The sequence below is a fragment of the Giraffa tippelskirchi genome, chromosome 3 (assembly GCF_054371585.1).
Source record: "Giraffa tippelskirchi isolate mGirTip1 chromosome 3, T2T-mGirTip1v1.2.pri, whole genome shotgun sequence".
Classification (NCBI taxonomy): domain Eukaryota; kingdom Metazoa; phylum Chordata; class Mammalia; order Artiodactyla; family Giraffidae; genus Giraffa; species Giraffa tippelskirchi.
The window spans coordinates 34,671,152-34,698,737 of NC_137277.1; the positions used below are offsets into that span (position 1 = coordinate 34,671,152).

Below are 27,586 nucleotides of genomic sequence, written 5' to 3' on the forward strand. Positions count from 1 at the left end.
TCTGTAGGATCTTCCCAGAGCAGGAGTTGAACTTGTGTCCCCTGCACTGGCAGGTGGATTCTTAACCACTGGACTGCCAAGGAAGCCCGCATTTTGTTCTCTTGACCTGAAATGCTCCTACCTCCAATCTCTGCAAGACTGCCTCCTCACACTTAGGTCTCAGCTCAAACGCACTGGCTCAGGAGGCCTCCCCTGGCTCCTGCTCTAATGCTGCCCTCCCCACACACACTCCCTGCCATGTGCTTAGTCGCTCAGTCACGTCCTACTCTTTGTGACCCCATGGACTGTAGCCCGCCAGGCTCCTCTGTCCATGGGAATTCTCCAGGCAAGAATACTGCATCCCTCATCATTTACTCCTTTACTAGCTGCCTCCCCTACAGAACATCTGCTCCACAAGAGCAGAAACCCTGCTTGTCCACTGTGGTGTCTGCAGCTTTCAGAACTCTCTGAACATCGTCTGAACTCAGCGACCAATCATTGGCTGAATAAGTGAATGAGCGAATGAGTGAATGAATGAAAGAGGAAATGAATAAGTGAATGCATGGCCCAAACGAACGCGTGCCAAGAATGAGCGCATGCACGGGTGGTGGGTGGCAGGTGGCATGAACGCAGGGAGGCAGGTATCCAACCAGGGGTCCTCAGATCCATCCCCTGCCCTTTGCCCGGGGTGGGGGAGGGGGCCCCGACACCCAGCAAACTTGGGCCCAGCCTTGGCTGAAATGCTTGGGTACTCACTTAGCCCAGCCGAGATGCTGCCAAGAAGACATGTGCACTTGATTCTTCTTTCTCATACCACAGATCAAACTTGTACACACCGTCCATTTAAACCCCCATTGTTTGGCCCTCCCCTAAGGAAACTTCAAACCTAAAAATTTATTTCTCACCTCATTTTGCCCCTTTGTGGAGAATGAAATGCTCCATTTAGCATTCCTAAAGAGCCATTAGCATCCCAAAGCTCTTGTGTGCAGCTCCGCTGGAGGTGGTTCCCAGCGAAGGGGCTGTGAGCTGCTGCCTGGGGCCCAGCCTGCCACTCCAGGCAGCCTCCCGAATCCCCAGCCACTTGGCAGAATCTCCCTCCTCCCTCGCCAAACTCTGCTGGTCCTCTCATTTCAGATATTCAGCATGCACCTCCCTTCTCCTTCTCTGACTCTAGTTCCGAAGCATTTCTCCCTCTCCTCCTTTCTTTTGATAAATGCTGCACAGGGGAACCGTTTAATTCCAATAAAAGAGCCACCCTCCCACCCCAACAAGGCAAGATGAATATCCTCATTATAAAACAAACAGGGGAGGGGTTAATCCTCCCCTCGCCGCCCCCCCTTCCTGCGCCCTCCATCCTTGTTCAAAGAGAAAGCCGAAGCCGTGTCCCCACGAGGCAGGTGGGGCAGACCTGGGCGCGAGGCACACACAGCAGTGTCTCCAGACTCCAGAGAGGCCTGAAGAAGTGACTCCTCCCCAAGTTCGCGTGTCAGCTTGCCAGGGACGTCGCTTGGTGTGGTACATTGTTCTAGATAATCATCTGCTGTTGAAATTAGCCTGGGAATCAGACAAAAATCCTTCTGGAAAGGGTAACCCAGTTGGCCAGGTTCTCGGGGAGAGAAACTCATAGTCGGCCCTTTAGCTTCCATCAGAGAGGATTCTCCTTCCTCACAGCAGCCTTGCATTTTCTATATCCAGTCTAAAACTTGAGGATATCCACCCCCAACAGGGATCCCTGCCAAAGCAACAGGATGACCACTGGTCCCTGGAGACAGCGTGGCAACCTTGAAGACCATGATGGCCTGTGTGTCCTGGACCTGGTGGGGACCTTGCTGACCTTCGCCTTCATCAGCCCCTGGGGAGGGAAGGCAAGACATTTCTTTTCATCGGGGAAGCACTAGCCCCGTGAGCCATTTGCACAGCTAGTATTTCATTTAGGTGAACCGATTTCCTTAATTTTTGCTGAATGAGGTCAGCATAGGCTGCCCAAGGGGCAAGAAATTGGAGATGATTCTTTTTAAAAAAATACTTTTCATTGATGTATTTATCCACTGTATGTATATGTGTGTGTGTGTGTATATACATATATGTGTGTGTGTGTGTGTATATGTGTATATGTATATATATGTATATATATATATACACACACACACATATATGTGTGTACATATATGTATATACACACACACATACAGTGGATAAATACATCAGTGAAAAGTATTTTTTAAATATGTATATGTATTTTATATATATATACACACACACATATACATACAGCTAAATTTACAATATAAAAATATATATTAAATATATATATTTTTTAATTGGGCTGCATCAGCTCTTAGCTGTAGCTCACAGGATCTTTTCTCTGTAGTGGCATGCAAACTCTTAGTTGCAGCATGTGGAACCTAGTTCCATGACCGGGGATCAAACCCGGGCCCCCTGCACTGGGAATGTGGAGTCTTAGCCGCTGGACCCCCTGGGAAGTCCCTTCACTGTATACTTAATAAGCGCCTACTATGTGCCAGCATTCTGCTGGACCCTGAGAACACAAAGATAACAGCCAAAGGACTGTCCTTGGGGGGTCAAGTCTGCTTCCAGGGGTTACTTCGGAAAGCGTATAATTCTGAAGTGCTGGAGTTAACACCCATGGAGGACCTACACTGGAAGAGGCATTGCTCCAGGGCTGTGTGTGCTGGAGAGGGAGGGGATGCAGTGACTTTCATAATGATTAATTCATAATGAAGTATCCATCCATCGGGGGTTTTACAAACAGCTCTTCCAAACTCCACTGAAGTATACAGCATGAAATTCTCCAGGCCAGAATACTGCAATGGGTAGTCTTTCCCTTCTCCAGGGGATCTTCCCAACCCAGGAATTGAACCCGGGTCTTCCACATTGCAGGCGGATTCTTTAACAGCTGAGCCATAAGGGAAGCCCAAGAATACTGGAGTGGGTAGCCCATCCCTTCTCCAGGGGATCTTCCCAACTCAGGTATCGAACCAGGGTCTCCTGCATTGCAGGTGGATTCTTTACCAACTGAGCTACCAGGGAAGCCCCACAGCAGCAACAGGAAGGGTAAATTCCTTTCAACATCCCCCAGACAGTGGAAGAAATGGGGTGGTCTGGGAGAGGGTCTAAGATATGTTTTGTCTGTGAAACAGCCAGATAATAATTATTTGAGGCTTGGTGGGTTGCAAGGTCTCTGGTGCAACTACCCTGCTGTTGTACCGAAAGCAGTCACACACAACCTCTAAACAACAGACATGGCAGTGTTCCAATGAGTATTTACAAAACCGGCAACAGGCAGAACTTGGCCCACAAGCTGTAGTTTGCAAAGACATTGTCTAGTTCAGCACCAAGAAAGAACCCACTCCAGGCCTAGTTCTTCATTAATTTAATAAATCAATGATCCACCTAATAACAACAAACTCACTCGAGTTACAAATTTCCTGAAACCAATGCTGTTCCCAAAGCACCAGAGCTAAGACTGGCTAGGGAGAGGTCGAGGAGTAGGAAGTACACCCTGCTCAGGGGAGCACTTCAGTGATAGATGAGGCAGGATCTTGTTTTGATATGTGAGTGGTATTATACCATATATTATGGAGTTCTGTTCCTGGGTGCACACATATATATATATGATTTTAACTGCAGCATTATATTTTAGGATCTGAACAGACCAGTTTATTTAGCCATTTCCTTACTGATAAGACATGCAGGCTGTGTTCTCTGCCTCTCTTATCTCTCTCTTTGTGTGTATGTAGAAATAGACATGGCGTAATGATAAAGAATCTGCCTGCCAACGCAGGAGACACAGGAGGCTCAGGTTCAATTCCTGGGTCCAGAAGATCCCCTGGAGGAGGAAATGGCTACACACTCCAGCATTCTTGCCTGGAAAATTCCATCGATAGAGGCTAGCAGGCTACAGTTCTTGGGGTCGCAAAAAGTCAGATACGACGGAGGATGCACATACCCATGCTATCCCCCCATACAATAGATATTTTGAGATAAAATTATAGAGATAGATATTAAGATAGACAAACAGATATATAGATATATACAGTAGATATTTGTTGTTGTTCAGTCGCTAAGTTGTGTCTCTTTGTGATGAAGACAGTAGAGACAGGAGACAGACAGATGGATATAGATCTAGATAAATCTGGGACAAACACTTGTTGATACCTTTCTGTGTGCCCTGTGTATTTCTCCAGGGTGGGCATGAAGGGGCAGAACTGCTGGGTCACAGGGAAAACCCACTTATGTGCACACTTAAACGCACTCAGTCCTTCCAACATTCTCTAATGGTGCCTTTAACTCTGGCTCACCTTCTTGTGTCCCTCTGGCCTCATGGGGGAGGCAAGTGACAGACCACGGAGGAGTCCATATAAAAACAGAGACTGAAGGACTTCCCTGGCGGTCCAGTGGTTAAGACTCCACGCTTCCACTGGAAGGGGGCACGGGTCTGATCCCAGGTTGGGCAACTAAGATCCCACACGCCACATAGTGTGGCCAAAAAAAAGGGGGGCGTACTGAAAAACTACCCAAAGTACTTGACCCAATGGGAAGCCAACACGAACTGCTCTGTTTTACTATTTAAATCATCCAAAAGAAAACCAGGCCAGCACAGCCACCCACGTGCTGCAAAGCAGGGAGAGTTGGACATGGTGGCAGGTAGAAGGGCACCACCTTCGGGCCCGTGGCCGAGTCTCAGCTGTCAGCAGAATAAACGCCAGCAGGGAACCGGCGCTGACTTTACTCTAATTAATTTGGACCCGGGGTCAAGGATGGGAGCAGGCCCGGGAGGGGAGCTCTCCCGAAGGTTCTTGGCATTCTCAGAGTGGGGGCAGAGCTACTGGGACGGTCTGGCCTGTCTGTGAGCTCCGAGGACTTGGATTTCTGAATTCAAATGCCAAGCCAGGCCTGGCACCGGCCAGGTTGAGCCCTCCTTTGTGTCTGAAAACCCTTTTTGTTTGAAGTTGGTGTAACTTTAAGCGGCTTGCCAAGGAGAGCCTGTGAGAAAACTCCCCAGGCCAGACTCCTTTCCCATCTCAATCTCGTCGAACCCCCGCCTTCTCCCGTGATGCAACTTTTCTCAGCTGCCCAGCCCGGGTGCTCAGACGGCTCCCCGCCAGGCCAAACACCCCAGCCCAGAAGAACCATCCGCTGATCCTCTCGCTCCAAGGCCCGAGAGGGACCCAAAGCTTATTGAGTGGGAGAATAACTGAATCGCGGGGGAGGGCTGGCATTTCCTGAGCAGCTGATACAAGCAGGGGGCTGTACTTAGCATCTTGCTTACATCCTTTCACTGAACCTTCCAACAACTCCAGGTCACGGAGGTGGATGAATCCCATTTCTCAGATGACAGGTTGAGGCTGAGAGGCTCAGGAACTAGATGGAGAGGGTGTTCAGTTCAGGCCTGTCTGATTCCCAAAGCCAGAAATCTTCCTGCTACATCACTGGCTTTCAAACTGGGAATCGTGACACTCCAGGATAGCGGTTTCTTGTTAATTTCATCATTCAGACAGTAAAGGATCTGTCTACAATGAAGAAGACTGGAGTTCAATCCCTGGGTTGGGAAGATCCCCTGGAGAAGGGAATGGCTACCCACTCCAGTATTTTCGCCTGGAAAATCCCATGGACAGAGGAGCCTGGCGGGCTACAATTTGAAATAATTTCAGATTTAACAAAAAAGTTGTGAAACAGTGCAAAGAAGTCCTGTGTCCCCTTCACCCAGCTTGCCCAAATGTTAATGTCTTCTACCCATTCCACAATGCAAAACCAGGAAACTGAAATCTTATCTAAAAACATTCAAACTTTACCAACTGTCCCACTAATGCCCCTTTCTGGTCCGGGATGGATCTGATCCAGCATCTGATATTGCACGTAAGCCTCTTGTCTTCTTTTTCTCCTCCAGGCTGTGACAGTCCCCCAGTCTTTCTTTGTCCTTAATAACTCTGACACTCTTTTTTCTTCGGGGGGGGGGGGGGTGGCTGCATCAAGTCTTAGTTGGTTCGTGGCATGTGACATCTTAGTTTCTAGACCTTACCCCCAAGAGATGTGACTTCATTAAGCCAGGAAAATGCTCAGAAACACACATTTTAATAAACATTTCCTTTCCCACACAATTTTTTAAATCAAAATATCATTCCCATACCATAGAGTTTATCCTTTATCAGTGTACAATTCCATGATTTTTAGTTATACATCACCACTAATTCTAGAACATTTTCATCACCCCAACAAGAACCCCATACGTGTTTAACAGTCCCTCCCCACTCACCCCTCCCTTCAATCTCTGGTAACCATAAATCTGCTTCCTAGATGGATCTGCTTATTCTGGACATTTCATGTAAGTAGAATCATACAGTATGTGGCCTTCTATGACTGACTTTCAATTATCATGAAGGTTTTTTTTTAGTTTATTTATGAAGTTTTTAAGGTCTACCCATGTATGAGCATATACAGTACTCTATTGCTTTATATGGCTGAATAATATTCTATTATCAGGATGAGATGGTTGGACAGCATCACCAACTCAATCGACATGAGTTTGAGCAAGCTCAGGGAGATGGTGAAGAACAGGAAAGCCTGGTGTGCTGCAGTCCACGTGTTTGCAATGAGTCGGACATGACTGAGCGACTGAACAACAATACTCTATTCTGTGGATATACCAAACTTTATCTATTCATCTGTTGAGGGATATTTGGGTTGTTTCCAGTTTCTGGCTATTATGAATAATGCCATTATGAACATCTGTGTTCAGTGTTTTGTATGGATATGTATTTTCATTTCTATTGAGTATACACCTAAGAGTGGAATTGCTGGGTATTCTTGCCTGGAGGATTCCATGGACAGAAGAACCTTGCAGGCTACAGTCTATGGGGTTGCAAGGAGTTGGACGCGACTGAGCAACTAACTATACTGTGGGTGGTAACTCTATGTTTAGCATTTTCAGGAACTATTTTCTAAAGCAGTTACATCACTTTACGTTCCCACGAGCAGGGTACCCATGAAAGTTCCAATTTCTCCACATTCTTTTCAATACCTGTTATTATTTTATTGATTGTAGCCAATCCGCCTGCAATGCAGGAGACCCCAGTTCGATTCCTGGATCGGGAAGAGAAGGGATAGGCTATCCATTCCAGTATTCTTGGGCTTCCCTTGTGGCTCAGCTGGTAAAGCATCCACCTGCAATGTGGGAGATCCAGGTTCGATCCCTGGGTTGGGAAGATCCCACGGAGAAAGGAAAGGCTACCCACTCCAGTATTCTGGCCTGGAGAATTCCCTGGACTGTACAGTCCATGGGGTTGCAAAGAGTTGGACACGACTGAGTGACCTTCACTTTCACTAGCAATCCTAGTAGATGTGAACTGGCACGACTTATATTTCTCCAATGGCTAATGATGCTGACATCTTTCCACATGCTTATTGGCCATGTGTATATCTTCTTTGGAGAAATATCCATTCAAATTCTTGGCCTGTTTTTAAATTTATTTTGTCTTTTTGTTGTTGAGTTGTAAGATTTCCTTATATATTCTGAAACCTTTCCAGGTAGCTGATTTGTAAATATGTTCTCTTATTCTGTGAGTTGTCCTTTCTTTTACTTGAAAATGTCCTCCAAACCACAAGTTTTCAGTTTGATGAAATCCATTGTATCTGTTTGTTTCTTTGGTTCCACAGAAGACTGTGAAGTAGGTCATCTGTTTACAATCTTATGAGACACTCCAAGGGGTTGGTCAAGATGCTAGAGGTCATAGAGAGTTACCATATGACCCAGTAATTCCACCCCTAGCAATTCCACTTTTTAAATTTATTAGCATAAAGTTGTTCACAGTATTACCATTTTTTTTGTCTCTGTCAGATCTCTAGTTATAGCTCTTTTTCACTCCTAACATTATTTATTTGTGCCTTCTCTTTTTTTTCTCCCCCCTCTACCAGTCTTCCAGATATTTGTTTATTTTACTAATCTTCCCAAACAACCAACTCTTGGCTTTGGTCTTCTCTGTTCAGTATTTGTTTTCTAGTTCATTGACTTCTACTCTTATTTTTTATCTCCTCAGCCCCCACTTTCTTCTGGCTTATTCTGTTCATTTTTTTCCCCTAACTTCTTAAATTAGATACTTAGGTCATTAACGTTCAGCCTTTCTCATGGTTCTGGTATCCTGTGAAACACATGCCTCTCTTCAGCATTCCCTCTTTCTTCAATGAATTAATCACCTCTTGGCAAGAGAATGAGGGGGCACAGAGGCCGGCATGGAGCTGAGTAACCTGCCTGTTCCTGTAAGTAAGTAGCCGCCTATGGGAGTCGGGGGCGGGGTGGGGGGGTCATATTCCAGAGCCAAACTCAGCTGTCAGAGTCATATTTCATTACAGGAGGTGGCACCCCATGTCAGGGAGTTCTTGTGGCCTCACCAGCTTGTCCTTGCAGACTGACTTCTATTTCAGCACATCTCCTTTGCCAGGCCAAGAGGCAATAAGGCAGATGCTCCTGTAAAGACAGGAATGAGCCAAAGCAATAAACCCAGCCCCAGCTGTCAGCTCAAACTGCTCCAATCTCAAGTAGGAATCATCCTGTCCTATTCTTTGCTTCTAATCCTTACTCCCAGTTAATTCCCTTCTGGAACCACTTAGGAGGGAACCCCAAAACCATCCTCATGGAATGGGAGCACTGGAAGGGACCAGGAAGCATCTGCCAACTCCCTCTTTTCACCACAGAGACCAAGACCCTGGACACTTCCATTCACATTCATGATATGGTGCAGCTCTTCTGAAATCAGCTGCTGCTGCTACTAAATCACTTCAGTCATGTCCGACTCTTTGCGACCCTATGGACTGTAGCCTGTCAGGCTCCTCTGTCCATGGGATTATCCAGGCAAGAATCCTGGAGTGGGTTGCCACACACTTTGCAAGGGGAGCTTCCTGACCCAGGAATCAAATCCTCGTCTCCTGTGGCTCCTGCACTGCAGGCAGATTCTTTACTGCTGAGCCACCAGGGAAGCCCTTTCTGATACCAGTGTAATATAAAATAACTATCTTTGCCCTATTTAATGCAGCCTGCTCTGAACTCTACATTTCAGATACTATTTTGTGACCCCTGCTTTTACTTTGGGTTCAAGCATCATATGGCTTTACACATCTATTAACTTTTAAAAGGTTGGAAGACTTTGTCACTTTGTAAACACAAATTAAGAGAATGATATGTTAGAGTCTACTGTTAATATGGTCTTTTTGCTCTTTTTGTAGGCAAAAATAAAACAAAGATACAGAGTATCTGAAAAATATAATTAGTAAAATTGATTTTGATAAATATATTGAACTCTGTACCTTGAAAACAAGAGCTCTCTTTCAGTTCCTATGGACTAGCAACAGAAGTGATCTTACATACACGCATGAAATTATTTAAAAAGAAAACAAAAACGTATTCATTGCAATGAAATGGAATTGTACACAAATAACAAAATATATACTTTGAGGAGTTAATATCCTAGAAATGAAAACCCAATTCATAAATAACTCCAGAAACGAAAAGAATATCAAAACTACAATGACACAGTCATTGGAAAAACAGTGACAATGAGAGCAGTACGAATCAAAACTAAGGGTAAGTGGTCAAAGCTACTCTAGAAAGGAAAACTCTTTCCCTTAAATAGCTGTACTGCTAAACATGAACAAGGAAAAAAAATGATATTAGTTGAACCGAGCATTCAACTAGAAATGTTAGTAGGACCACAAAAGCCTAAATAAGAAATTAATCAAGATAAAACAGAAATTATAAAATTAGAAAGAATTTAAAAGCATTAAAAAATAAGTGGCAGGACTTCCCTGGTGATCCAGTGGTAAAGAATTCGCCTGCTAATGCAGGGGACGTGGATTCGATTCCCGGTCCAGGAAGATCCCACATGCCATGGAGCAATTAAGCCGGTGGGCCACAACTATTGAGTCTGTGCTCTAGAGCCCAGGAACCGCAACTACTGAAGCCCCTTAGCGGTAGAGCCCGTGCTCCTCAACAGGAGCAGCCACTGCAATGAGAAGTCCACACGCTGCAACTAGAGAATAGCCCCCGCTCACCACAACTGCAGAAAAAAGCCCTCGCAGCAACAAAGACCCAGCACAGCCAAAAAATAAGTTAAGTAAATTAAAATAAAATTTTTTAAAAAATAAGTGGCAGACTAAAATAGTATGTAAGAGCTCTGACTCTGAGAACAGAGAGATCCTGTTTGAGCTACAACTCTGGGCTTTGTGGCTGTGTTAAATGTCTGAACTTCTCAACCACCTGTAAATGTGAATAATAGTACTCAACTCACAGAGTTGTTCAGATTCTGAAAAGCACACAGTACATACAAAATACTTAGCACAGGGCCTGGCACACATTGAGCATTCAACAGATATTATCAGGTGTTATTATCATCATTTTCAAAAAAAATGTCAAACAAACAAACTGAGGCAAAAAGAGAGAGAGAGTGAGAATATTCACTATTAGAAATTAGAACAGTGATAGTCATATTTGAAAGTTAAAAAAAAAAACATTTTTAGTGATTGAGAATGGGAAGTGATTACTATATACAACTATGCTTAAAAAATGAAAATCTGGATAAATCATTATTTTCTTGGAAAATAAATTACCAAATTTGACTCAGAAAGCAGTTGAAAATTTCTGAATAAACATATAAGCATGGAAGAAATTGAAATGGTTATCAAATAACTCTTCCCAAAATGGCACAGGGCCCAGATGGGCTAATTCTAGCAAATCTTCAAGGAAAAGTTCTTTCTCATGCTACTTAAATTATTCCAGAGCATAGAAAAGAACAGGAACTTCTCACTTCATTTTATAAGATTAGAACAGCCCTGATACAAAAGACAATAAAAAGAGAAAAAAGTTCAGATAAATTACACATTTGAACAGACACACAAAAAATCAAAAATAAAACATCACTAAAGAATAATATGACCAAATAAACTTTACTCCAAAAACACTAGAATGGCTCCCATTTAGAAAATCACAAAACCACAATGAGATACTACTTCACCATCACCAGAACGACTATTATCGAAAAGAAAGAATAGAAATATTGATGAGGATGTACAGACACTGGAATCTTCATACATTACAAGTAAGACTTTAAAATGGAACAGCTGCTTTGGTAAACAGTCTGGCAGCTCCTCAAAAAGTTAAATATGAAGTTACCATATGATCCAGCATTTCCACTCTGAGGTACATACCCAAGAGAAATGAAAACACATATCCATACAAAAACCTGTATATCAGTGTTCATAGGAGCATTACTCCTAGCTGCCAAAAGGTAGAAACAATCCAAATGTCCACTAGCTGAGGGATGAATAAATAAAATGTGACATATCTGCTGCTAAGTCGCTTCAGTTGTGTCCGACTCTGTGCGACCCCGCAGACGGCAGCTCACCAGGCTCCGCCGTCCCTAGGATTCTCCAGGCAAGAATACTGGAGTGGGTTGCCATTTCCTTCTCCAGTGCATGAAAGGGAAAAGTGAAAGTGAAGTCGCTCAGTCGTGTCCGACTCTTAGCTACCCGATGGACTGTAGCCTACCAGGCTCCTCCGTCCATGGGATTTTCCAGGCAAGAGTACTGGAGTGGGGTGCCATTGCCTTCTCCTGTGACATAGCTAGACAATGAAATATTATTCAGCCATAAACAGGAATGAAGTACTGACACATGCTGTAACATGGATAAACCATGAAAACATTATGCTAATTATTTAGCATTAAACATTATGCTAAACATTGAAGTCAGTCAGTAACAAAAGGCCCCAGCTTATACGATACTATTTATATAAAACGTACAGAACAAACAAGTCCACAGAGATCAAAAGTAGATTAATGTTTTCCTGGGGCTGGGACAGAAACGCAAGAGAAAAGGACTGGGAAGTGACTGCTATGGGTATAAGGTTTCTTCTGGTGATGATGAAAATGTTCTTTAGTGATGATTGCACCACTCTAGGGCTTTCCTGGTGGCTCAGTGGTAAAAAATCTGCCTGTATTGCAGGGGCCACAGGATAGATCCCAGGGTCAGGAGGAGGACATGGCAACTCACTCCAGTATCCTTGCCTGGAGAATCCCATGGACAGAGAAGCCTTGCAGCCTATAGTCCATGAGGTCGCAAAGAGCCAGACACCCTTGAAGTGACTTAGCATGCATGCACGTACCACTCTATAAACATACTAAAATCCATTGAGTTGTATGCTTTAAATGGGTGAAGCATATAGTATGAGAATTATATCTCAGTGAAGCTATTAAAATTTTATCAAACTAATTAATATAATTCATTATTTAATATGCTTAAGGAGAAATATTATATGATCACTTTGATTGATATCTAAAGGATTAACATTCTAAAGGAACCACATATTCTTAATTTAAAACAACATCAAAAAGGAGCAAACCTCTGATAAGTCAGGAAGCAAGGTCATTCTTTTGAGCACAATAAAAAAGATCTATCTGAAACTAGGAACAAATGACATACTTAGTAATAAAATTCTAGGAACATTCTCACTCAACTCAAGATCTACATAAAGGTGTCTTACCATTATTCTATACCGTTGCTTTCAAGTTCTATTCAATGCAGTAAGGCAAGAAAAATAAAAGTCCAAATGCTGGAAAAGAAGAGCTAAAACATTCATGATTTGTGGGTTCTAATTGAATAGAGAAGAAAATTAACTGAAACACTATGAGAATTAATTTTAAAAGAGTTCAGTAAAAATGCAGGTTGCAAAGTACTAACATAAAAATCAACAACTTTCCTATATGTCAGCAGTGTCCAGTTAGAAAATAAAATAAGGGTTGCCCTGCTGGTCCAGCAGTTAAGAACCCGCCTTGCAATGCAGGGGACGCTGGCTGCATCCCTAGTCTGGGAAGATCTCACATGGGACAAAGATCTCACAGGAGAAACTGAGCCTGCTCTCTGGAGCCCAGGAGCTGCAACTACTGAGCCCACATAGCAACGACTGAGCCCTAGCACCCTAGAGCCCATATTGCATTCCAAAGAGGAAATGCCAACGGCCAACAGGTACATAAAAAGATGCTCAACAACCTTAATCATCAGGGAAATGCAAATCAAAACCACAATGGGATACCCCTCACACCTGTCAGAATAGTTATTATCAAAAAGAACACAAATGTTGGTGAGGATGTGGCGAAAAGGGAATGCCAACGCACTGCTGGCGGGAATGTACACTGGGTCAGTCACTTATGGAGGTGTCTCAAACACCTAAAGACAGAGCTACCCTATGACCCCAACAATTCTACTCCCAGGTATATATCCCCCAAAAATGAAAACACTAATTCACAAAGGTACAGGTACCCCAATGTTCACAACAGCATTATTTACAAATGCCCAGATATGGAAGCAAACTAAGTGTTCATAAGCAGAAGAATGAATAAAGAAGATACATACACACACTAATATATACACACACAATGAAATATTACTTAGTCATAGAAAAGAGTGAAACTTTGCCACCAGCAGCAACATGGATGGACTCGGAAGGCATTATGCTAAAGTGAAATAAGCCAGATAGAGAAAGACAAATACTGTATGAAATATCACTTACATGTGGAACCTAAAAAAATACAACCAACTGGTGAACACAACAACAAAAGCAGACTCAGAGACACAGAGAACAAACTAGTGGTTACCAGTGGGGGCAGAAGGAGGGACAATATAGGGGTGAGGGATTAAGAGGTACAAACGATTAGGTATAAAATAAGCTACAGGATATATTACACAACATGGGGAATTTAGCCAATATTTTATAATAACTATAAATGGAGTATAACCTTTAAAAATTGTGAATCACTATACTATACACCTGTAACTTATATAATATTGTACAGCAACTATGCTTCAATTAAAAACTTTTTTACAAAAGAAAGTTCAAGTGTAGAAGCAGCACTCCGCCTCAGGGTCTCTTTTCTATGAGCCTCCTCTAAGCCCCCTCCTTGGGGGTGTGCCCCCTCACTTCCTACCCTACTCCATATACCAGCGAGGTCTGGAGCAGAATCCCCAGGGCTTGCAGGCACTGAAAGCCCAGAGAATTTCAATAACATGCCCAAGGTCACGCTGCGAGCCTGGACCCAGAACTTCAACCCAGGCAGTCTGAAGCTGAAGACAGGTTCTCTCAACCATAACCCCTAACACACACATCTTGGTATTTCAGACACTATTATATAGAACCCTGTGCTCTCTGATCTTGATTTTAAAACTGAAGTGTTGCTATACAGCTGGAATATCAGAACTTGCTTTTCACTGAGGGTCAAATTCTTCTGTAGACACCTTCGGTTCAAAACAACAAACAGGGATTTCTGTGACAGGGAGTCAAGTGGTTAACTCTGCACTTCCAATACAGGGGGCGTGGGTTCCATCCCTAGTCTGGGAACTAAGATCCTACATGCCGCGGAGCATGGCCAAAAAAATATAATAAGAAAAATAAAACAACAAACAGGTCTCTCATCTTGGTTCCGACAACAAACTAGGGTGAAGAACACAGAGGACATCCAGTCCTGGTTTTCCCTGGTGAGTCCGAGTAGCACTGATAGATGATCCGCCCCTAAACATGGCTTAAGTCTCTGGATTGGCGTGAGAAGCAGTTTCCTTCCTTGTGGCAGCTGGGCGGGCCGAGTACTTTCTCACCATGAGTTCTCCCCGGGTCTGAGCCGAGGAGTGAGACAGGGCTGGGTCTGGGAAGAAAGACTTGGCTGCGATGGACCTGCCCACCTCTGAGGTCTGGCTGCGCGAAGAGGAAACGCGTTGGCCGCAGGACTCGGAGCAGGGGAGCCGCTGTCCAACAGCCCTGCCCTGGGGCGCCCAACCCAAAGGTACTTTCATGTTTTGGAGGCCAAGCTCTATATCTGTAAACACAATGTGTTTCCTTTTTCATGCTGGGGTTGAAACTGTTATTGTTCGGCACTGTTTCTGCTTCGGCCCAAATGCAAGCAGAGCGCTTGCCCTGGGCAGAGTCCTGTCTCCCCATGCCACGCAGACCTAGTTTGGGGTCCTGGGCCTGACTTCTTGGGTAGGAAGAGCCCCAGGCCCCCGACCCAGGTTGGGGCATAATTTCCTTCGCATTTCGGGGCAGTTCTAGAGTTTTCTCAGTCCAGAGGACCTTGCATAGGAACTTCAGGGCTGACTCTCCTGGGGAGGCCACTGTTCTCAGGGCCCTGCGATCTCTCAAACTGTTGGGGTAGGAAGAAACTAAAATGCTACGATGCAGGAGGAAAATGTGAAGTGGACCACAGTGCCATCCCTCCCTAGTACAGGAGCCAAATCCAAAACTCACTTCCTCTCAAGAGCTACAGCATCTTCCCTGTGTCCCAGGCATTGAGCAAAGCTCCTCACTTGGGGGCCCACCCATGTGTATGGTTCAGTACAAGTGTTCACCACTCACACGCACACCCTCCTCGAAGAGACCACTTCCCACCTGCATGGAGGGCACCATTTCCCCCTTCTTCACATCCCCAGACCCAACAGAGCCACCTGACCACTGACTGCTCCAGAAACGTCCACTTAAGGCTTCTTCTTCTTCTTTTTTTAAACAAATACTTATTTGGCTGCACCAGGTCTTAGTTGCAGCACGGGGAATCTTTCTTTTTTTAGTTGCAGCAAACAGGATCTAGTTCCCTGACCAGGTATTGAACCCTGGTCCCCTGCACTAGGAGCACAGATTTCTAGCCACTGGACCACCAAGGAAATCCCCTACAGGCTATTTCTTTGTCTGCAGGCTGAGGGAGCAGGGGAAGGTCTTCTGCGACCAAAACTGTCTTACAGTTTTCATCTCCTAGGCTAATTCTGACTAAACAGTAATGGCTGCCTAGGATATTATACTGAAGTGTGTGTTAGTCGCTCAGTCATGTCCAACTCTTTGCAACCCCATGGACAGTAGCCCACCAGGCTCCTCTGTCCATGGAATTCTCCAGGCAGGAATACTAGAATGGATAGCCATTCCCTTCTCCACGGAATCTTCCCGACCAAGGGATTGAACTTGGGTCTCCGGCATTGTAGGCACAATTCTTTACCATCTGAGCCACCAGGGAAGCCAAGAGTCTAACACCCTAAGACCATTTCTGGACTTAGGAAAATGAGTGCTGTGATTGATTAGTGATGTCTGCCCTGGTTTCAGAATTTGGAAGAGATGCATTGTTAAGTACTCACCACAGCTACTCCAAACAGGAAGAGATGAAATCAGAAGTCCCAACAAATGTAATGAGGCAGGAGAAAGTGTCCATCCCTTTGGGACAGTCCATCCATGGAATATAATTACATATAGGAAACTAAAAGAGGTCTACTTCATTTTCTTGTTACCTAAGACTCATTTATTCAAACCCAGCTCCTTCAAAGGTGACTATGGTCCTACCGAGTGTCTAACTTAGTTGTGGAGCCTCTGGAATGTGTGAAAAATTGTAAATGATGACTAATACTCTCTCTTATCTGAAGGTAGTAAAGGAGTGGGGAAAATCTAGAAAATCTAGCAATAGCACGGCCAGGAAGGAGCAGGAATGGCTCTCAACTAAAGCTGGACCCTGCAGAGAGGCTGGTACCTCACATGCCTTATACAGGCTAGTCCCAAACCGTCTACAGAGACTGAGTTCTAGAGTCTCCTTCCAGGCTGAGTTAAGAGGATTTATTGATTATCAGCTGATATAGTGAACTTTCTGTCCCTCCTGGTGTTACTCTCTGCCTTTCAGGTTCTCACTGAACAAATGTACTTTGACCTCTAAAAAACCACTCATCCTTCCCCTTTTTTTGGCAGCACCATACTGCACGTATGATCTTAAGTTCCCCCAAACAGGGATCAAACCCGCAGCCCCTGCAGTGGAAGTATGTGTGCATGTGTGCATGCTCAGTCGCTTCAGCTGTGTCTAACTCTGCGACCCTATGGACTGTAGCCCGCCAGGCTCCTCTGTCCATGGGATTCTCCAGGCAAGAATACTGGAGCAGATTGCCATTTCTTCCTCCAGGGGATCTTCCCAACCCAGGGACTGAACTCGTGTCTCTTGCATCTCCTGCACTGGCAGGTAGATTCTTTACCACTAGTGCTGCAGTGGAAGTGCAGAGTCTTAACCACTGGACCGCCAGGAAAGTCCCCACTCACCTCTTTAAATAACCCAGAGGCCTGGCATACCTACTGAGAAATCTTTCTTCTTTATATGCATAAATGTACTGCAAGAGGATTACAGCCTTAGCACCAGCTAATACACTGACCCTAACAGCAAAAGGCTCAGGATCTCCAGGAATGACCCCGACAGAGGCAGAGGCAGTATACATTTCTCCACTCCTTGGCAGCACTCCTGAATCACTGGTACACCTGTCTCCTTGCTGACATATTCCGTTGTTCCCTGAGGGCCGGTGGATGCCTTGGCTAGAAACATCCAACCAAAGGAGGTTTGGAGCAGGCACTTCAATGATGGATGAGAAAGGCTCAGACGGAAAGCATCTCACATCTCATCCATCCCATGACTACAGTCCCTTCTCTCTGTCAGAGGGCAGAACTGGCACAAAAATAACAAAGTCAGGGCTGAACACACACCCAGTCAGACTCCCAGGAGCTGGGGATGGAAAGGAAGTATTATCTCTAGAAGCAAAGAACTGACCAGCTGATGGGACTCTGCCTTCTGACTTGGGGGAAACTCACATTATGTAATCATAAGACATTATGTCATTAAATCATTAAATGTTATGTAAATCATATAACGTTCCAAGGCAAAGGAAAATCTAATTCCAAGTTTATAATAGGGCTATATTTTCTGGAATACAAATACAGAAATGCAATCTTGAACTCCCCACATGATGCTATACACATCGAACCGAACTGAGACAACAGACAGACTGGCGGCGAACGGCCCTATGTCCAAGGACTCTCGCGGGCAGTTCCCTTATTCCAGGTGCTGTTCAGAACCATCCCTGGGAGTTGATTACAACGGAACACGGCTTCTATGTGATCAGACTTTGAGACAAGTGCCACTGATACCTGCCTGATCTCTGCGTCTGCAATGGCATCATTGAACAAGCCAAGATGTGCCCTGTCTACACTCAATTTTGTTTGTGCAAAACCTCCCTACTGGTGGCCAGAACATCTGGTTTTGAAAGGCTTCTGTTTCTCATGGTAATCTGATTCACTGACATAAGGCACATGTAAAGCACCAAGTACGATGCCTGGCACTTAGTAGGGGTTTTCAGTCTGTCTTCAGCACGCAACCTGACATGCCCCTGGGACAGACACTTTAAACTCCCTGGCCACCTAAACCAAAGCTGCATCTTCCGAGGCTGCGGAGACCACAAGGGCTGAGGTGTGTCTCTTCAGACCGACAGGCAAAATGCTGTCGGCCACTCTGTAAGTATTAACCTTAAATCTTGAGCTTTTCAAAAGCCCTCGCGAGACCTCTGGTCTCCCTCTAATGAAAGGCACTGCAGAAACTCAAGGTATGATTATCACTTCTGAAAGGAAGAAAAAAAAAAAAAATACTGGCTCACACAATACCCGCACTACAGCATCAACAGATAAGACTGTTTTATAATCCAGTTCCCTAGAGAGCCATTTATTTTGGTGAAGCCAGTGTGCATAGCAGACGCCATAGAAGCCATCAAGATAACACGAATAACAACCCGGTGGACTTTTGAAGTGTAAACATAAAAGTCTATTAAGAATACAATGTTGGTTTAATCCCAAGACAAAAAATTTACTTAATGAAAAGCACAACTCATCTCCAGAAGGAAATTATCGATACCAGCTGTGAGCGGACAATGAGGGGGTTCCTTCCAGGGAACATCTGAATTGCAACCCACTGCCTTTCCAGTATTTACTCTGGACCTGAAGTCTCAAATACTTTTCCGAGGATCTCATTTTTCTACGGGAGGAGGAGGTCAGGGAGAAGTCTGGGCAGGGCGAAAGGACAGCTTGGCAAAGCCTTGGAAAGAAACAGATGCTCCCCAGAAGATGTGTCTTGATTCGGCTCTGTCTCACTTCTCTGGGTCAAGCAGCGAGCAGCCTCTGGGCCCACCTCAGCAGTGGCCCTCAGTCCAGCTTCCATGGGGCCCAAAGCGATAAACCACAGCCCTATGCCACTGACACATGTGCCCTGCACATACCAGCACCCCGCCAGCGACCAGGATACACCATTAAACTCCCCTCTTTATTTTTAAGACTTTTCTTTTTGATGTGGGCCATTTTTTAAAGTCTTTATTGAATTTGTTACTGTTTATGTTTACTGTTTATATTGCTTGTGTTTTATGATATTTTGGTCTTTTGGCTGCAAGGCATGTAGGATCTTAGCTTCCCAAGCAGGGATCAAACCTGCACCCCCGGCAATGGAAGGTGAGGTCTTAACCACTGGACCACTAGGGAAGTCCCTAAACTCCCTTCTTTAACAACAATACTTATTAGCCACGTCCTATACATTTTCCAATATGTCCCAGAGAAGCAACCAGCTACTGAACACTAGGGAGAAAGGAGAAGGCCTGGTTAAAAAAGGAATTTCTGATTACGAACTCGGTTCCACCACCTCTGAGAGAGATCACAGGCCCTGAAATCAAAACTCGGCCATGAGCAACACCTCTGCATGCTGAACACCCACACAAACGTGTTTAAACACTCTGCAGTTACATTCCTAAAAGCTCCTGGCTCCCATGAGGCCTAAAGGCTAACATCAAGGACAACTTTTTATATACAATTTCATATGCAAGCATTCAAGCATGTATGAACACAGTAAATACGATCTATGGCATCATATGACATACTATCACATAATACAACACAGCTAGGGAACCACCTTTAATTCCAGCAAGAGGCAACAGATTGTTCCAACTATTGTCCTCTACACACGGACCTCGCTTGCTTGTACTGTGCTTTATTGAACTTTGTAGACATCGTGTTTCTTACAGGTTGAAGAGTTGTGGCAACCTAGCCTCGAGCAAGTCTACGGGCACTGTAGCGAAGACTCACTTCATGCTTCTGGGTAATTCTTAGCAATAGTTCAAACTTTTTATTATTGCCTGTGTTATGGTAATCCATCATCAGTGATCTTTGATGTTACTACTATTAATATTAATATGACTCGCGAAAGGCTCAGAGGATGGTTAGCATTTTTTAGCAACGAAGTGTTTTTTTAATTTTATTGAAATAGTTGATTTATGATATTGTGTTAATTTCTGCTGTGCAGCAATGTTTCAGTTATACATATATATATATAATTTTGCAAATTCTTTTCCATTATGGTTCATCATAAGATATTGAATATAGTTTCCTGAAATGAAGTATTTTTATGAATAATTGAGATATGTATATTGCTATTTTTTTAAGATATAATGCTATTGCATGCTTGATAAACTACAGTATAGTGTAAACAACTTTTACAGACACTGGGAAACTGAGAAATTCATATGACTTGCTTTATCGCGACATCTGCTTTATCGTTGTGGTCTGTAAATGAACCTGCACTCTCTCTCCGAGTTCTGCCTGTACATGAACTGTTCATTCATCCAGCCATCCAGCCATTCATCCATTCTATGAGGAGGCAGCACAGAAGATGCAGTAAAACAAAGCCTAAACTTCAGACTGGAGACCCAGCTCCACCACCTACTAGCTATACAACTTTGGGTAAACCCTTTACGCAAAGGTTATGGTTTTTTCCTCTGTAAAATAAGAACAATAATGGGGCCTATGATTAGCTTAGTTACAACAACGAAATAACTAAATCTGAGTGTTGGGCAAAAAAAAAGCCCTCCATGGTTAGTCATATAAAGATAATAATTATAATAAATGGTGGTGATGGTGGTTAGTTGCTAAGTCATGCCCAACTCTTTGCAGCCCCACGGCCTAGCCCGCCAGGTTCCTGTGTCCATGGGACTTCCCAGGTAAGAATACTGGAGTGGGTTGCCAGTTCCTTCTTCAGGGGATCTTCCCAACCCAGGGACTGAACCCGTTGTCTCCTGCATTGGCAGGTGGATGCTTTACCACTGACCCACCAGGAAAGCCCATGATAATTACTAGGACTATAAGAATATTCACTTATCTACAGCTATATACCAGACTGAGCAGCAGATCCTTTTAGCCTTCTGATTTTGCAAGAGTTTTTATCGGGGCATTAGATTTCTCACAGCAACACTTCCCATATAACCCTCCCTCTCCTGCCAGGAATGACGGCAGGCCCAGAGCCATTTACAGCCTGGGGACCCCCTCCCAAAGCCATGTTTAAACAATTACAAGCTTTATGGTGCAGGTACCCATGACCATAGGAGGCCAGCCCAGCACAGTGCTCATCTTGCAGAGACGTCTTTTGTGTGGGTTTTGAGTTTCAGCAGGGCAACGCCAAGCCAAAGTGTGAGTCGCAAAACGAGTTTTCATAAGTTCACCCTGTCACAAACCAGGCAGGGGTTCCTGCTGACATCCCCACAGTAAGATTAAACAGCATGCTTCATCAGGCACTAAATACTAACACAGCTCCGACGTCAGGGGGACACTGATTAAAACTGATGTCAATAATTTATGGAAACACAATATGGTCTTCAGATGCTCTTTTTTGAAAAAAAAAAAGGAAGGGGGGGAGGGCCTAGCAACCCAGGTGGTTTAAAACTGTTCCTGCATTTTCTCTTGAATGTATACTCCCCCCCATGCATGGATGCTTCTTTACATGATGAATATAAATGCACATGTGTATAAGAGCATGTGAACACTGCTGATACATATGGGCGGAAGAAAGTATTTAGTTATTCCACGGAGAGCTGTCGAGGCCGTAACATTATACATAGTCTTGTCTTTCATATTGTTTTGGGTTTTCTTTTCCGGAAGAAATCCAAAATTGCGTTTAAAATAAAATTGGACCTTATAAAAATTCACGTTTACTTAATACAGAATTCAACCTTGAAACAACCCTGAAAAGAAAGCTGGACCAGAGAAAAACCTATAGGATATAATATTTTCTTGGCCCTATATAGAACTATCTAGAAAAATAATAATATCGATGTTTTCTTAAAGTTTTAGGATGGGGGGCGGTGAGACAGTTAACTTAGGAAACGATGTCACTTTATTATGTCATGTCTCATTATTTTAGAAAGGCAAAGACAGAAAGTGATAATGTTTCGTTTTTTTATCAAAACATTTTTAAAGTAGAAAATATACTTCTTTGCCTTAGCTGTAAATAATCTGGGTAGCCTGACTTTCTATGTCAACAGTGTTAAATTCACAAGATAGGATTATGTTGGGGGGGGAGGGATCTGAGCCGCTGATAGTACAAAAGTTAGTGTTTGAAGGATTTATTAATGCCTTTTCCTAGCACAGTGCCCTGTAATGTCTCAGAACACCTGTCAAATACTAATTCATTCACGTATCTCCACTTCAGGGCCTTTTCATAAAAAGCGCGACCTTTAATTGTAAATCACTTCTAAATTGTCTTTGCTGGCTTTCTCTTATGCGAAATGATGGAAAAATCACTAAGACTTCAATTAAGACTTTATGGGAACTTCAACCTGACATTCCCGAGGCTATATCTACAAGGTATCAGAACATCTATTCAAAAAGGAAACTATAAATAACTTTAACATCATTGAATTGGCTTGGCTTTTATGAGATGACTGAATAATTGGCAAGATTTAAAGATATTTTAACTACTGAGAATTAAAATAACTTCGGTGAAACCCAGAAAATATTGTCAGCCGATTATTTGTCATGTAGATTATGTACTTATTAGGCCTAATTAAACTTTTTGAATAAAAAGGCTTACTAATTACGTTAGTTAATATGTTGATTGCTCAATTTGGCTTAAAAAAAAAAACCCAGTCAATCCAATTTGTGCAGAGTTAGTGCTTTGGTCAAAAGACAAAATCCTCAACTATGGAGATTATTTCAAGCGCATGGCCATTGTTATAACAATTGCGGGTTACTTCTCCACATACAAAGTGACGGAGAGCTGGAGGTGGGTGGTATCAGAACAATACCACCACGGCTAAGAGGAACCTTCAAACTAGGAAAACATTACCATCAGAGCCAGCTTATTTGCCTCCATGTATTCATTTGCGTGTTTTCCAATTAGACTCTGCTGGTGACGATGAGAAGTTATCTTTCATATGCATATACAAGTTAACACAGATAGCCAAACCCTGGGAGGCCTTTTAAATGTCAATAAAGGGTTTTCACTCACAAAAGGAAGAAAAGAAAAGAGGAAAGGCGAGAAGAAAGAGAAGAGATGGGAAAAACCAACATTTCTGAAGGAATGGAGCAGATCAAAGGCATTCTATTCTCAAAGACGACTAAGTCGGGGAGTAACCACCCTCTCACTGCCCGAATCCTGAAAGGTCTCTTCTGACCAGCCAGCAGTGGCGTCCCTTACAGGAGAGGGAAGGACAATGAGGTCTGCAGAAGTGGACCCCTGGATAGAGTGCAAAAATGGAGGTCGGGCCATGCAACAGGAGAACCGCCCTCTGCAGACCAGGAAGCCCGCCTGGGCCTCAGAGCCGACCAGGCTCCTCCAAAACATGTTTTCCATTCCGAGAAAGTCTGCATCCACAAGTCATGAGGCACAAACTATTCGACAACAACATGACACAACTAATCAGAACCAGACCTCAAGATGTGTGTTTGTGGGGTCCAGCAAACTTTGTACTGTGCCTCAGAGGCCGAGGCAACTGAAGAGACTCACACTGGCTGTGTGGGAGGGGGAGGGAATGACTCTATTCCACAAAAGATGAACACCCAAGGGCGGATGGCCGAACTGAATGATTTTCCTTAAAATAAAGTGCGGGATTTGTACCTTTACATCTCATACTGGAAAAGCTGAGTATGGTCTAACTACCTACATTTCCTCTACTTTTTTTTCTTTTTCTCCTCCTGAGGAGAAACTGAGGGCTCAGAGTTTCTACAGCAGGAAAGTTGTATGATCCAGAAACAGAATGGATTTCTTCTTTTTGTTTTTTTCCAAGCCTCATTTCAGACCCAACAGTATCCACCAGTTCATATTTTCGTGAGAATTCTCTTTCAGGACCTGAAACCCCATAAAATCAAGAATCTGGGCCCTTAGTTAATTCAGAATTGTTTAATTTCACCCCAACACAACTCCCCGTGCTAACAACAACAACAAAAATCTGGTATACTTCTTTTTTGGACAGGGGCTGAATTAGTTTAAAATAATTAGTGAACTCTCTTTTGTAATCTGCAGATAGTAATTAATTTAAATCACATCATTCTTTTGCTAGCCCAAACACGCTATCCAAAAGAAAAACTGTTATCTATTTTCAAACCGTAAAAGACAAATGGAGGACGCAGGAGTGATGTTCGTCGTGCACCGACTTAGCCCCAAATTGCAAATCCCTTTGCCACCTCCCAAGGGATTTGGGGCCGTGGAGCTGGAACTTCCTGGTAACCGGGCTGGGGTCCCCAACAGCGAGACCAGCTGCTGCCCTGGGGCTGGGGCGGGGGTGTGTGGATGCCAGAGTCCCGCCAAACTGAGGAGAAGGCAATCAGTATCTGCCCTTGGATCTGGGATTAGGGGGACTGACCGGCAAATTTTCTGCAAAGCCCACTTCCATGAGCTTGTCTTAGCACAGCGCACAGGAGGCCAACCCAATCGGCCAGAGTCAGGCTCGCGAGTGGACCGGCTCTCCCGGCCCCACCGCCCAGGATTTCCCGGAACGCGCCTCCCACCATCCCCACCACATCCACGCAGCGGGAGATGCTCAGGAACCCTCGATCGTTAGGCCCGGGAGCAGCCGCCCGGGTCCCTGCCCCGCCCGGGTCCCGCCCGCGTCCCCGTGGCGCCCCACTCACCCACGCACTCGTTGGCCTCGCGGGCGGTGGCGCGCTGCCAGGGTCGGTCGTAGTGGAAGGGCTTGCAGCGGTCACACTCCGGGCCTGCCGTGTTGTGCCTGCAGTCGCACACCAGGCTGTCGTCGCGGTCGCGCACGCAGCGGGCCGCGTGGCCGTTGCACTTGCAGCGGCCGCCCACCTGCAGGTCGGACACGGCGTAGAAGTACGAGTCGCGCGCTAGCTCCGAGTCGTCCTCGTTCTCATCGCCGAACGTGTGCAGGCGGCTGAAAGCCACGCGGATATCGGTGGCCGTAACCCAGTCCTGCAGCACCGGCGAGTTGTCGAAGTCGTGCGCCGAGGGTCGCCCGTCCAGCGTGCTGAAGGCGATGAGGCCGCCCGAGAGTGGGCGCATGTCGGTGTGCGAGTCGGTGCACACAGCCTCCTGCTCGTTCTGTTTGGTAATGGGCGCTCGGTGCGGCCGGTTGTACATCTTGCGGCACTGTGTGGAGTAGAACTGAAAGGGCACCCACGTGCGCCCGTAGTCCATGGACTTGTAGATGGCCATGGACTCGGGCCGGGGCGAGCAGAACTGCAGGCTCACGTAGGTCACCTCGAACTTCTTGCCGAGCGACAGCGTGAGTGTGACGTTGTGCGGGAACTGCAGGTAGTTCTCCGACTGCCAGCACGTCAGGTTGTGCGGGTTGTTGAGATCGGTGAGGAAGGTGGGCGGGTGCGCCTTCTTGGGATCCGACGCGTTGCAGAGGTGGCAGGAGCGCAGCCGCTCCTCGCCGCGCTCGCTCACCACGCAGTAGCGCGCCGGGGGCCGGCCGCAGGTGCTGGACACGCGCACGTCCTTGCCGAAGGCCGCGTTGACAAAGTCCGGGATGCAGCGGCGCGGGTGGCCGTTCTCGTCCGAGCAGGGGTCGGGCTGCGCCGCCTGGCCGGCGAACATGCTGAGCCCTGGCCCGCCGCGCACCGCGCCCACCAGGCACGCCACGGCCGCCAGCGCCGCCAGCGCCTCCCACACTGCGCGCATCTTGCTGCGTCCAGCCTGCCCCGGCCCCGCCGCGCCGAGGAGTCAGTCCGACCGCCGCAGAAGGCGCCTGCGGAGAGAGGGGAGCCGCGCTCAGCCAGCCCGCCCCGCGCCCTCCAACCCCGCGGCGGGGCGGCAAGCGGGGACGCGGGCGAACGCCAGGCTTCCCCCGCACCGAACGCCCGCCTCGGTCCCCCGCGTCCCGGGGACAGGCGAATCCGGGGACCCCCAGGCCCCGCACTGCCCGCGCCTCCTCTTCCCCGCCGGTGGCGAGCCGGGGCCGCGGGCAATCGTTCGGTTTCCCCGCCGCCGCCGCCTCCACGCCGCCCGAGGGTCCTGCCCGCGCCCGTCTGCTCGTCCGCCGCCGCCCCGCCCGCACCCCTCAACTCGGGCGCGGGACAACTCGTAGAGCCCCTGACCCCGCACGGCCCGCGCGCCCCCTCCTCCCGCAGCCCGGGCTTCCCGCTCAGCTGCCCCAGATCGCACCCCCGGCCGGCGAGTCCGCGTTCGGGACTTTACCTCAGGAGAGGGCAAAAGAGAAAGAAAAGTTTGCCCGGCCCCAGCCGGGGAGCCCGCGCGCCGGACGGCGGAGAGCCTCTCGCTGGCTGCTAGCAGGCGCGTCCTGCCTCAGCGCGGGCTTGCCAGCTCCATGCCCGGCGCGGCCGCCGCTGCCCCAGCCCCGGCCCGGCCCGGCCCGGCCGCCGCCGCCTCTCCCGCCCGAATGACGACGCGGCCGCCCGGCTCCCGCCGCTGCCGCCGCGGTGCGAGTGCCGCCCAGCCCGCGCCCGGGGCGCACACACTCCCGCTGGCTGGCGCACACTCACACGCACGCACGCCCCCGAAGGCTCCGCCGCCGCCGCCGCCGCCGCCGCCGCCACTCGCGCAGGGACTGGGGGGCGGAGGGGAGCGCGGGGGCGGGGGGCGGGGCCGCCGGGCGGGGCGCCGGCCAATAACGTCGGCGAGCAGCCGCCGGCTCCCGAGCCAAGTTTTCACCCCGGGAAAGAAGAAAGTTAAAGGGAAGCGGCCGGGGACCCGGAGAGAGCGAGGGTACGAGCGGGTGGGAACCGGGGCGCCCGAGAAGGAGAAGCGGAGACAAAGGGAAGCGAGGAGAGCGCCCGGGGAAACCCCGGAGAGGGGGCTGGGCCCTGCGCGCACCCCGCGGAGGGAGGAGGGGCCGGCCGGGGACCGTCCGCATCGCCCGGCCCCGCGCTGCCCCGAGAGCCCAGCAGGTTTCCGCCGGCCCCACGCCCCGGGGGAGCGCGCAGGCGAGGGAGAGGGGGCGATTTTTCTCCCTCCTGGTCCCGGGCAAACACATCTGTGTTTGTTTTCTTTGCTGAGCCGGGGTCGGGCCTTCCTCTAACCCAGCGTGATGGCCCTGGTGGCACCGCGTCCAGGGCCGTACTCCGTGGGCAGACAGCCCGAAATCGTGAGGAAGAGGGAGCCTCTGCTGGCTCGCCCCTCCTACCCGCAGCCCCTGGCATCTGGAGGGAAAAAGCGGCTCTCCCGTTCCCTCACAGTTGTCACCGTTAGGTGGGCCTGTCTGTAGAGAAAGCAGCACCTTTCCTACCTGGGGAGTTGTGGTGGGCTGGAGGCTGAAGGGGGACAAAACCAGACAGCACTTGGGCACTGGCCAGCACCCCCCAGGCCTCGGGCTGGAGGTGGCCTAGCCCTCCCCGGATCCAGAGGCAGCCTGATAAGGTGCTTACCGGCTCAGTGTCCAAAGGTGCTGTAGCCCATACTATCTGCTGGGAACCCATATCTGTCTGCTTTGCAGAATAAGTGTGAAAGTCCATTTTGCAGATGAGGGAGGAAACAGTTCT

At 46.9% G+C, this 27,586-nt stretch overlaps 1 protein-coding gene and 1 long non-coding RNA gene across 6 annotated transcripts in view; one reads left to right on the top strand and one right to left on the bottom strand.

The window, feature by feature from the left end:
- Window positions 1-27,586, bottom strand: part of NTN1 (netrin 1) — a 230,734-nt gene that overhangs the window by 167,223 nt on the left and 35,925 nt on the right. For 2 of the 5 annotated variants that reach the window (XR_014079136.1, XM_081578354.1), the window contains exons 1-2: window positions 26,591-26,860; window positions 24,755-25,836 (exon numbers count right to left, since the gene is read on the bottom strand). Coding sequence is in view for 4 of the 5 variants with exons in the window: in XM_081578354.1 (XP_081434480.1) it covers window positions 24,755-25,769 (1,015 nt within the window). In the remaining variant the exon portion in view is untranslated. Of the gene's footprint in view, window positions 1-24,754; window positions 25,837-26,285; window positions 26,935-27,586 lie in introns of those variants that run through there. The other 3 variants (XM_081578356.1, XM_081578355.1, XM_081578357.1) reach the window with 2 other exon arrangements.
- LOC145541593 (uncharacterized) lies at window positions 16,156-21,827 on the top strand. The gene is made up of 3 exons (XR_014079142.1): window positions 16,156-19,312; window positions 19,879-19,952; window positions 20,353-21,827. It is a non-coding gene; the product is annotated as an uncharacterized LOC145541593 (long non-coding RNA).